We start from the raw sequence: 12514 nt of genomic DNA on the forward strand, positions 1-12514 counted from the left end.
AAATAAACACAACAAATAGCCTGTAGAGAGCAAACAAATTCAATCTAATTTAAAAATTTTAAATTACTATAACAGGAAATATCAGTTACTGGTACCATCACAGATTTCTTCGGCTTTGGACTGGGTGACAGCAAGTGATAATTTCTGGCAGGTTTTCGAATGTATATTTTCCATGTAGAAGAGTCTGGGTTTTCTGCTGCATAACATCTCCACGCAGTCTAGAACAAATGGTTAAAACAATTAGGGCAATTGGATTTGTAGCTATCTGTACTACAAAGGAACTTCCAAGTAGCACTTTAATCATTCTTTATTTAATAGCATTCTTGAATTTCCCCACTGGAAAAGTAAACTCAGCATAGTTCAGAATCTTTATTTAGTAAACAGAAAACACACAGTTTGAACTGGGCAAACCAGAAAGGAAGCTCAGGCTTTTCAAGTGCAATTTTTGTTTGCATTCGCAACAAACAAATAGTAAGAGAAAATTCTAGACTGGACTCAAAAGATTGGGGTTGAATTTCTTGCTCTGCCCCATTTTTACTCTCTGACCTTCACCATTTTGCCTATTGCATCCCGTGTTTCAGGCTCCTGCTTGGAAAACAAAAAAAATTGTTCTTTCTTGCCTTACAAGAGTACTATCAGGAAAAAAGCAATCGTGATGTGGTCAGTAGGGTTATATTCTTATGAAGAAATAAGACCAAGAGCATGAGGGAACAGCACCAGTGGTTAACCAGGAGCCAAAACCCAAACCCAATCCTCCCTCCTGCCAATCACCTAAAGTACTACGTTCTAAGACAAGGAGGAAAAGCAGGGTTAGGAAACATGACCAACTAGAGACAAAGCACTTCTGCATTCTCTCTTAAATGTGTAAATATTGTTTATTTGTTGATTAATAATTAGTCACCAAATTAAAAAGGCAGATCCTCACCTACGCTCTACATGAAATAAGGATACACATATATATGCACAAAATATAAAGTGGGAAAGGCCTATAAAGTGGGAAAGGCCAGAAAACACTAGATTAAAAAAACAAAGCAAGGCAGAATGACAGAGGAAAATAGACAACCCCTGGAGAGTAAAGGATCAGACAATCATCATATAATTCCCACCACGGTTAATAGGATACTGGAAGAAACAACTGGCCTCCAGGAGAAAACATGAAGGAATACAGGAAAAAAGTGTCACTCGTTTCAGTTGTTGTCTTGTACTTATTTCATAAATCTCTCTGTTTAAGGAGAATCCTTTTGTAAGTTATTTGTAGAGCACTTATTAAATTGGGCCTTTAGAAGTCTGAGACTATTAGTAAATCACAATTATCACTATTAAGAACAGGTAGTCAACAACTCACTGTCTATCCTCCACTCCTCCTTAACATTTCAGATGGAGCCAAGTACAACATTCTGGACATGCAGTCTCAGGCTTCTCAATAATTTGGGGTTGATTTCCCAAAAGAATCAGTAGGAACACTAAAAATTCATTCTTCACAAAACCATACCTTTTTCTGCCCATGCAATCCAAATGAAACACACTGAGTCTGAAGACTTTTGGATAATCTCTGCCTATAACCAGAGCCCTAAATTTAAACCTTTTTCACATTAACTCTGGGGCTGTTTAGTTTCAAGCATAAACTTTACAGTTAGCTACTGTTTCCATAAAGAGCCTGACCTGGAAATCCACATTCACTCATGAAGCTAGAGAAATAAGTCATATGAGAATGCAAAAATTATATGGCTTAGGTGTACATCTAGATTTCTTTTAAACTTGTTCCCTGTGCTTCTAAAGCTACATGTAGATACTGAGTAAGGGAGGAAAAGCTGGAAAAAGCTAGAATGAAACAACATTAATACTTCTCCAGGGTGAAATGCTGGTCCACTGAAGTAAAGGATAAAATCTCATTGACCTTACTGACACTGAACCGCAACTGAATTTTTAACAGAGAGGATCAAAATGTTTCTGCCTGTATGTCATCCTGCACAAAAAGTCTGATTTTGCAGAATCCCAGTGGTTTCCAGCCACCTATTCTGGAGCTGAAAAGTTCAGACAAGATTTTTTTTTTTTTCTAACTTAATTTTCTTACATTTGAGATTTTTAAGAATTTATTCGTCCCAAGCAAAATTAAGTATATTTAACATTTGCCTTTACAAGCAACAATGTATTGTTTTTTTAAAGTACAATTTTACATGAAGCCTCCTGCCTATTTTTCGCTATTGCCAGCATAGTATTTCATAAGGTTTTCCCCAGTTACATTGTTCTATAACGACAGGATAGTCTTCAGTCTTGATTTTAACCAGCTGAATTAAACAGTTTGCATCGATTTGGGAGTGAACATTTCTGCTCATTAGTTTACATTAAAAGTGGGATTTTCAAAGACTTGCATCTGTAACTCCTATACAATTTTTAATGGGAACCAAGCATGGAAATACTGCCAACAGTTTTGAAAAAAAAAAAACCAAACCCAAAACTCTAAATGGTAAGAAATGATAGTATCAAAATGCAGGAACTCAGTACCTGTATGAGAGAGGCAGCAGCTGGAATCTGACGGTTGAAATGTTTCTGTCTTTGTTTCTGTTGCACCTTCAGGGCAAAGCCTGAACCAAGAATTCCCTGTGGGAAGAAAGAAAACACAAATCTAATTTTTTTTTTTTAAGAGGGGGAAAAAAACCACACATAAGCTTGCCAAATTATGTTGCATTAATAAACTTCTATTCAGCATCATAAAACCCAACTAATTATTTAGAGGAAATGACTTAATACTGTTAAGTTTTTAGACTCAGTTAGTATTACTTGTTGAAACAAACTATGAATGCTATCATGCCCTGATCCAAAGCCTATTTAAGTCAGCTGGATTCAAATGCTGAAGAGCAAGTAGAAATGGTATTTCATACCCTCTAAAAGCCTCATAAATGCTTGTGCAGGGGAATGACAGAACAGGGAGAAATATTAACCTGATGTGCTTAACTTCATTTTTATGAGAAGTGAAGCTTTGGTGTGACATGATTCAGGTCACAAAGAAGATCTTTTAACTGTAGTATGGTCATTTCTATTTCTATATGTTAAGCCATGCTGGGAGGGGAGGGCAAGGAAGAAGAAAAGGAATATTACAGAATGGTCAAGAGTTCAGCAAGTTCAAAGCAAAGCCATCTCATCCATTCTTAGGAACAAGAACTTGGACTAATGGCACTGGATGCTGTACAACCCAAACCAGCTTCTGAACATAGTACAACTATTAAGCCCAAAATTAAGTACAGAGCAAGCCAATTATGTAATCATTTACATAGCTATAGAGACATTTAACAGAGGTTTTAGTAACATAGATGAAAATGAGATCTTCTATAAATCAGTTTACATGACCACACCTACTCAACAAAAGCATAATTCATTTTCTACATATGGTAGTCGAGGTGTCAGAGCAGCCAGTGATCTTGGCTCAACCTATAAGAAATGCATTAATCATCAAGTGTTTTGAAAGGAACAGGAAAGGCCCTTCCTATTACATTCATTTAGTAAAGATCAAAGAGTTAATGATGCTCAGACATCACTTATTTGGCAAATGAAGGATCGTTGCTAGATCCAGAACTCATACCAGTTGTGTTTAGCCACAACAATTACTTTTGACTGTGATCTCAGCCAGCTCCCCTTATTTAAAACAGCACCAAGGCAGCATGCAATAGTTACTACCTATCAACTGCTAAAGCATCAAACCCTGAATTTGCCCCTTGGGCCAACTCACAAGAACAATTTAATTCAGTAATAAAATCACACTGATAAAGAGGTGCTTGCTGTTTGATTTCTACACACAACTAGGGAAATCTGACAGGTAAACATAAAAGCATTACTGTGAAGGTGGGGCTGCTACACAATTATTTATACAACATCTTTGCTGGCATTCAGGTCTGAGGAAAAAAAAAAACAAATTAGGTCTTCAGTCAAAATAGTAGCTTTTGGCATTTTTCTTACCGTTTAACTTACCAGATGTGTCTTCTAAACAAGGAATAAATGTGAAAGAGATTACAATGCGGGGGGCAGGGAAGAATACACTTTAAAGGCAAACTGATGCTGGAGAGTATGAAAATCTACACTGAATTACTCTTCTGCAAAAGGCTGCATACCTTTAAAGTAAGTGACTAATTTTAATAAGCCACTGGAATTTTAGTAGTTACTATTTCATGTTGTGAAGAATTTTTGTGATGGTACTGGCATAAAAATATTCTTCTCATCCATTCTTTACTTATCCTCACCACTTCCCTGCCACAACTACACTAACATCTGCTAACACAACTGTTTGTGTCTGAAAAACTTGCTGAAAAATAAATATTTTAACAGCACAATTCAGGAGTACTGCTAAATTTGTGAAAAAAAATATCCTTAACTACCCTTGGCGCTGAACGTTTCAGGTTTTCAAACCACAGTCTAGGTTTTGCTGACTTTGAATTTACCCTTGGTACTCAAGTGCCGTATTTCTTGTTAGAAAGTACTTGGGAACCTGTTTTAGTGCAAAGTACCATAACACCTTTAAAAGCTCAGCCCTAGGTCACTCTGGAAAGTAGAGCTTTGGCCAGGGACATGTTAATTTGGCAGAGAGCTGCATCAGCATCCCTGGCTGCTTATTGCTGTCTCTCTGCCAGTGGCACTTTTTTGACAGCTTTGCTAGAAGGATGTGTATGAGAACTCTACAGTTCACCCTGGACCTAATTAGATGAGTAAACTATGAGCAAATGCCTTAAAAAACCAAAACATCACTGAGTCCAGAGGTAATTAGCATGAGAAATACTTTCCTTTACACTTCTGAGACAGGCAGAAAAAGTATTTTGAAACATCCCTTTCTCAAATACACACCAAATCTAGCGCTGCGTACAGTAAACACTTTTTTTATCTACTTATAGAAGCTCTTTGGTTTCTACAAGCTACGTGTATTTTAACTGCAATATAAACATTGAATACAAAGCTTTGATAACATCAGGTTAAATGAAAGGTTAAAGAATCAATAACAAAAGTTTCCTTTGATGACTAATGAGTCAACGTGAAATCACCAGCAAAAGCAGAAGATAACCTACCGCAGGCAGTGCAAAAAATGAAATTGCAAATACTGAAAAACAAGATGCAATTGTCTTTCCTATCCAGGTCTGAGGCACTTTATCACCATAGCCAATAGTTGTAACAGTCACCTGTAAAGAGAAACACATAGAGCATTACAGCAAATATTAATGGGTCAGGTTTGAGCTGTTGCTCACTCTTCCTTTTTTATTTACTTTAAAGAAACATTAGTTGCATGCCCAACTCTTCCAATGACATTGGGAGAGTCTGTGTGACATTAATAAAGGTAACTGCTCTCCAGGTTTGCTTCCCCCCGCCCCGTTAAGAGACGGAAAAAGGTACAGGAAATTGAATTACAATAAAACACGTGTTTAAAATCTTGTAAAGTAAAACCATTAATTTAAGTCTTCAGGGCTGAGGCAACTTTACCGCATATGAAGTTATGGGGATATGGGCTGCCTGCCCACGTCACACACTTTCCTTAGCAGGAGGGTTGCCAACAGTTCTGAATTGCTGATTTTCTTTACAGGCAGGAGATGTTTGCTGAGAGCATTACAGCATTACACAGAAAGAGTATGTGTGTATATATATATATTTATATGTATATGTACACACTGTAACCATGGACTAAGACTGGGGTCAGACATGAAGTACCCTACAGAATAATATTGGTATAAATAGCAAGAGAAACTGAAAAATTTCCACACAGCAACAGATCCTGAAAACGTAGTTAACAAATCACTAATTCATATGATACATCGAGAGCAAGAACAGACAATTTAATGCACACAGGCAGGAAACATCTGTTGAGTTGGGGTTTCAAAATACTGAAGTAAAGATTACTACCATGGTGATGTAGCCTAACGAGGCTCAGTAAGTCATTTGCATGAGCTCCAGGAAAGAATGGATTTGTTTGAAGCAAGAAGGATACATTTGGCATCTGAGAGCAATTTAAATTCACCTATGTCACAAGCTCTTTCTGAATTGGGAAATTAGAGAGATTGTTATCTGTGACTTTGAAGAAGGCTGACCAAATCAGAGCATGTGAAGCCACACAAAGCTCTCCAGCAGCTGAAGCACCTCAATTGGTGGCTGTTCAGATTTGCTGCTGACAGTATGGGCTTCAGCTGCCCAGGACACCTTCTCACATCAAAGAATATGAGAAAAGGTAGTGGGTTTTGCCTCAAGTTTGTTTCTTTTTTTTTTTAAAGATATTTACAAATCCTTGTCATTGAAGAGTTTTATCAACTATTCTGTGTTACATTCCTAATGTCATATTTAAACATATATATTAACTAGAAATGAAAACCAGGTGCTTTTAAGCTGACTGAAGTATAACTATAGAAAAATTCATATACAATGCAGAAGTATTTGTCTTTTCTTTCCCACCACCACCCCACTCATCCCTTCTGAATTGGTCTGGATGAAGCATCAGTGACAAAAGAAAAATATTTTCCATGCTGTTTGTTAGGGAGTTGGATTTAAAAAATAAAATAAAAAATAAATTGGCAATTGGGTAGCCAATCAAAGGTTGTGTTTAAGTTAGCATTTTTCTCTGCCCTCATAACTCTAATCCATCTACAAAAGTATTATATCCCAAAATTACATTTTCTTTTTTTCCTAAGATATATGCTGTTGAAACCTTACATGCCAAGTTTCTGCCTTAAATGAATTTTTACAGCCAGATTATAACCCCCTGAAGAGTACAAAACTAATTTTACAGTTGCAAAACAGGATCTTATAATGGAAATACTGACTCAACTTCTACTCTAGCATAGTAAATACATTGTCATAATGAAATTAAATTGATACAAGAGCTCACACATTAAATTTTCTCTGCGAAGCAGCATGGAAAATTAATTGTTTTAATTAGGGACAAAATTATATTCTTCTATTGACTATTTCACAACTTTGATCTGATGTACATCACCACAGGCTTTGGTATTAAGACTGATCTTGTTCCTATTAAATAAGCATCAATAGTCTGAAGAAGGAAACATGAAGCATAAATCCACAGAGCAAGAAGAAATAGCAATGTTCAATCAGCACTGAATAGGGGAGGGATTTTATTCAAGTCTGCCAGGCTAAAATGAGCACTGCAAACTGATCAGGTGAGGAACAGCTGAAATCCTTGCTGTGTGCCTTGCAAAAACCTGGATAGTTAAACAGCTACAAAATACAAGAACATGTGGAAGATCCCCCCTCCCTGGAAGTATTTAAGGCCAGGTTGGATGAGGCTTTGAGCAACCTGGTCTAGTGGAAGGTGTCCCTGCTGCTGGCAGGGGGGTTGGGACTGGATGAGCTTTAAGGTCCCTTCCAACCCAAACCAGTCTATGGTTCTATGATTCGGAAGTATCAGAGAGGCAGACACCACAGGACTGGGGGAGCAGACATGAGCTAAAAGATTAAAAAAACCCTAAGCATTAAAGCAAATAAGAGAAAGTCATCTCAAAAATATCTTATCTACCTCGTTTCTGAATTTGCAGCACTTTGACTTCAAAACCAATTGCACTAGGTATTGCTTTGCATGCCAAATACCACTCCAAATTTTCCAAGCCACTTGCAGGACTCGTCTTGATTAAATCAAGTAATACAAGAACAACATCCAGCGACACACCAGAAACACTGACCAGCTCCTGCTGGAATATCCATGCATGGCTATATTCAATAATCGCTTGTGGCAAAGAGTGTTCATGATCAAAGAGACTGTTAGCACAATCCACATAATGGTTTTCCTGAAGGATGTTTGTTCAGATGTGAAGGTTGGAAATTGTGTATCATTCAGTGGATATCAAAAGGAAAGCTCCCCTCAGTCTGCCTGAGGCATGGTTGAATTTAATGCTCAGGGGCAAGGGGAAGGAAAGAAAGAAAAAACTCTCAAAAAACCCCACCAAACCCCAGAGACAGTGAGCCAGTAACATTCCCTGAAGGGGGTCATCTTTGACAGATCTGGCGAGAACATTTAGCATTTTAATTTCTTATTATTCTTTAAATTCTGGTTTTTATTTTCCAGTATCTATACTAGGTTTTTAAGACTCTTAAGCCTGGACATGAAGGACAATGTAAGCAGAGTAATTTTGAATACTTGCACTGAGGAGCTGAAAGGTGCACATTGTATTTTACATGCAAATATTAAACTTATCTTTTGAAAGACATATAGATATTCAGCCAGTTAGAATTATTTATACTATTATTTATACTGTGCTGCATTCAAAACTGGCAATAATACAGACAAATCTTTGCTCTATGCCACAAGGTAACCTTAGGTTTCTTCAAGAAGCCCATAAACTGGAATGGCAAATAGCTACAGCCCAGACTTCTCAAAGGAAATTCAAATAAAACCCAGGAGGCCAATTTACATATGGAAATGGAAACACAATATAGATTTATAAATAACAACAATGACAATTAAGAACATTTAATTAAAAGTTATGCACCCTATGGGTATGTCTCTAGTCAAAGCACAGTAATATTAAAGTACCCAAATCCAGATGCACTTTAGCTGTGGTAACACAGACCTTTTCTATGGTTGTCTTTATGCTATGTTACATATTCTCTTGTTGCTACCCAGAGAACTAGTTTAGCAGCGTAAGCATAAGCTGAGATAACATCAAAAGTGCAATGTTGTAGAGTGAGAAAGGAGGTGTGAAAACATGATCAAGTACTTTTCTTCCAGAAGTCTTCTCTGCTGTGTAAGGTAAGTCTGTGAGAAGCGAGATCAGCTGCATTGCCAGACAGATCACGTACCCGTGACAGCACCTGAGACAGGAGCTGGGAGTTATCCTCTTCTGTGTGTCCAGTTCAAAACACACTGAGACAGGTTTCCGGTGATCAGAATTTGTGGTGTTTAAGCAATTCCTAAAATGCTAGCTAAAACATAACTAAAACGTTTTAGACCTAACACTTTGAAGAGTTTTTGTATGAGCGAGAGCTTCATTAGGAAGGATCCAAAAAGCATGAAGAGTATTACAGCATCAAAACACCAGAAATGGATAGACCTGAATCCATTCCAGTTGTTTCACTAAATTCTTTTAGCAGTTAGCAAAGGCATAGTATCTGCATTTAGAGCAGAACTATGACACTAAATTCTATTTTTAATATTAAATTATTTTTTGGATTCGTTTAATGCAGTATCACTTTTCAAGTGGCATGCTGCAACATAATAGAAATTATAACAGAAAAATAATATTATCATAATTAAACCTATTGATTAAATAAGTTTATTGTGATTAGAAAGACAAAATAACTGCCATGCCTATTAACTGAGCAACAATTCCCTGAAACAACAATATTTCAATACCCTGACAGATCGGATGAAAGGTTTTATTGTATTTTCAGTAAGCCAATCTGGTCTGTCACACATTCAATTTTTAATGCCAATGCCAATGACAGCATGTGTTTTTAAATGTAGCTACATCTGCCACTGTTAATTACTGAGTCATCTGACCCCTGTACTGCAAAACACCAACATTAAAGCATCAAAAAAAGCTACTTGCCAGAAAGCCACTTCCTTGTGCTACCCAGCAAGTTTTCTGATCCTAAAAGACGCTGTATTTGACCACGGCAGACAGCACGAGGAAAGAAATCTGCAGCAGATCTCAGCAGCAACCCAAACAAAACCTGCTGGATTCAAAAAAGGCTACACATAGCACCAAGTGACCTGCAGTAGACTTGCTCATCAATAGATCCTTCCTTCCTGAAACAGCAAGTAGTACTGTTTGTAGAGAGAAGACTACGTAGCACACACACAGAGGTTTATTAAAGATATTTCTCAAAAAATATATGTGTTATTAGTAAAATGGAGGTGTTAGTCTTATTGTTTTTGTATGTAAGACTTACTAGTAGTCTCATTGTTAAAGAAAAAGGAAACAATGCCTTTTGATTGCTAACAGCAAAGGGAAGACTCTAGAAGATCAGCACATTTTGAAAATGCAAGCATGGAATCATTAGTGATGTCTATGTATTTTCAAGATCTGTAGCACTTAATGATGACAGTTTGTTTTATTAAGCTACATACAATTAAAGCAGATAAAAACAAGTCATTGCTTTAATGCTAACAATAAGGAAAAACAGCTTCCAAGAAGTACCTTTCTTTGAACTGTAATAGGAAAAGGAAAGGGAAACAATTACAGATGGGAAATCCCAGAACAGAGCAGCCAACCTAATATTTGCATATCCTGTGAGAAAAGAAAGAGGGAATTGCTACCAGCAGAAGCAACAACATTAAAACATTTACTAAAATATAAGCCCACAATAGAGCTGCCAAACTAGTAAGTACTTAAAATAAATGAAAATAAAGGCACAACTGTTTCTATCAACAGCAAGAAAGCAGAACTTTATTAGCAGAACTAAAGATACATCTACACCAAAGTGGGGCAGCACCTTAGAGAAACCTGAGAAATCTCTGGGCAAGATGGCATGTCAACATAGCACAGATGAATGCCACACAAGGGTACTAAGTGGTTTCCAAAGCAATATAATCACTTTCTTGTGCCTGGATCTCTTAAGTATTTCAGATGTTCCTTGTTCTGGAATTAGTCCATTCTGAATAAACAGGGAATTACTGTCCCAGGCCCATTTGCAAACCACAGGTACCTGTTTTTAAAAAGGACAACCCCTTCCTCCCCGAAATCCACACACAAAAACCCCCAAAACACCAGCCCTGACTTAGCAAGACTCTTAACACCTTAGAAGGTTGAACCCTACCATGAGAAAGGTAGCAAGAAGTAACCACTGTAATAGAAGGGAAGACAGGATAAAGAAATAAGGATAGATGTTTTACATCTTGTATTCACGATCTGATCATTTCAGATCCCAGAAGACTATAAACACCAAATAAAACTACTGATCACCTATATTATTTTCTTAGATTCATAGGATTACAAAACCAGAACGTGTATTGAAGCAATAAGAGGTCATTGCAAAGTGTTGTTCTTACTTCATGCCTGCTTGAATTTTACTCCACATTGGAAGGTGTTAACTACTTTTAGTACAAGTGAAATTATTATACTTACTACTCCCCACCACAGGGCATCTGCATAGCTGCCAAACTCTGTTTCTCCAGAATCATTTACAGCATCTTTTTCAGCCAGGTACACAAAATAAGAGGAAAAAATCAGGCCCAGAAATCCAATGTAGAGTGTAGTTATCAGTTCCTGCAAAGAGAATCAAGCCAATGGCATTATGATATTGTTGAGACACCTACATTACCTATCAGTGATGGGTTTTTGAAAGGTAATTGGAACAGAAGAATGTAATTTCAGTAATTAATAAACACTGACACTGACTGTTGGCTGTGGAAATTAACAAAAATCCACTGAGCTTGATGGTGAAAGAATTTACACTTTGATGACTTGGTCCAGCATGTACAGGTCACACACAGAGTCCAAACAACCTCCTCACTTTCAAGGGTGACACATTAACCTTTTGGTCACCAAAAAGTAGCTGGGTAATTTTTTTCCAAACGATTCCACATTCAAAACAACTTTGGAATTTAAATACTTATTTTTAGAAATATTCAGACTAGTTTTCAGAAGTTTTGTTTTCTGTGGTGAAGTCCAACTACAAGTCTGCATCAATTATTATGCTACTCCTCGGAGTACTCCAGCCTACCTGTCTGTGTATGAACACTACTGATCCCAGCAGCCTCCAGGTACCTCCCTGACGGTCGACATGCAGCATTCGTAAAATCTGCAGAAATCGGATGCCCCTGGAAAACAGTTTTTAAATGAATGAAGAGACTAAAGATACACGAGAAGAAACAGAGGCAGAGATGGGAAGTCTATCTCTTCCAAAAAGACTATTTTAATTGAGCAAAAGATAGCATTTTATGACTTAGCAGCCTGTCTCTTCGCTCCATTCACCCATCCCTCATCTTGTTTGTTATGAAGACCAGCATAGGGAGACTGCACAAGAGAAACCCAGACCTTTGTATGCATGGTTAGTAAGGATTACTCAAGGATTCAGGAATTTTGGACACAAACTGTGAATGCTCTAGAAATCATTCATCAACTCATATTTGGCCTGCTCACCAGGGTGGCAAACAACATAGAGAAACAGAAAACTAAAGATCTGAATTCCCCACCTTTGAGGAATTTCATAGACAATTTGAACTAGGCAGTCCAATAATATTTTAAAGTATTCTTTTTATGAGAGTCACTGCAACCCTAGAGCTTTGCTGCAGCCAGCACACAGAGCACAGTACACTGCCCTGTGCTCTCTCATTCAAGAACACTAAGTGGTGTGACCTTCCAGAGCACAGCCCATCAGGGATTCACAACCACTACCCACAGGCATTTTATGAAGAAGCAGCTTGAAGACCTCAGAGACATGAAGCATGAAAGAGTTCCTATAAAACTGAGCCAAGAAACTAAACCAGGATTTGGGTAGAACCCACCTAGTTGGAGAAAGGGGGCGGGGGTATGTGCACTTCTATCCTCACCAGACATAAATGCATTAGGACCAGACAACACATGCACAATTT

At 37.5% G+C, this 12514-nt stretch overlaps 1 protein-coding gene across 1 annotated transcript in view; it reads right to left on the reverse strand.

Moving 5' to 3' along the window:
- Positions 1 to 95: 95 nt before the first annotated feature.
- Positions 96 to 12514, reverse strand: part of LOC104526967 (potassium voltage-gated channel subfamily KQT member 1) — a gene marked incomplete at both ends in the record, with an annotated part of 14671 nt that continues 2252 nt past the window's right edge. The window contains 5 exon segments of the mRNA XM_029085628.1: positions 96 to 218; positions 2506 to 2601; positions 5052 to 5162; positions 11046 to 11186; positions 11644 to 11740. Of these exon segments, the coding sequence (XP_028941461.1) occupies positions 96 to 218; positions 2506 to 2601; positions 5052 to 5162; positions 11046 to 11186; positions 11644 to 11740 (568 nt within the window).

This window comes from Antrostomus carolinensis, unplaced genomic scaffold (genome assembly GCF_000700745.2).
Source record: "Antrostomus carolinensis isolate BGI_N321 unplaced genomic scaffold, ASM70074v2 scaffold25660, whole genome shotgun sequence".
Taxonomy (NCBI): domain Eukaryota; kingdom Metazoa; phylum Chordata; class Aves; order Caprimulgiformes; family Caprimulgidae; genus Antrostomus; species Antrostomus carolinensis.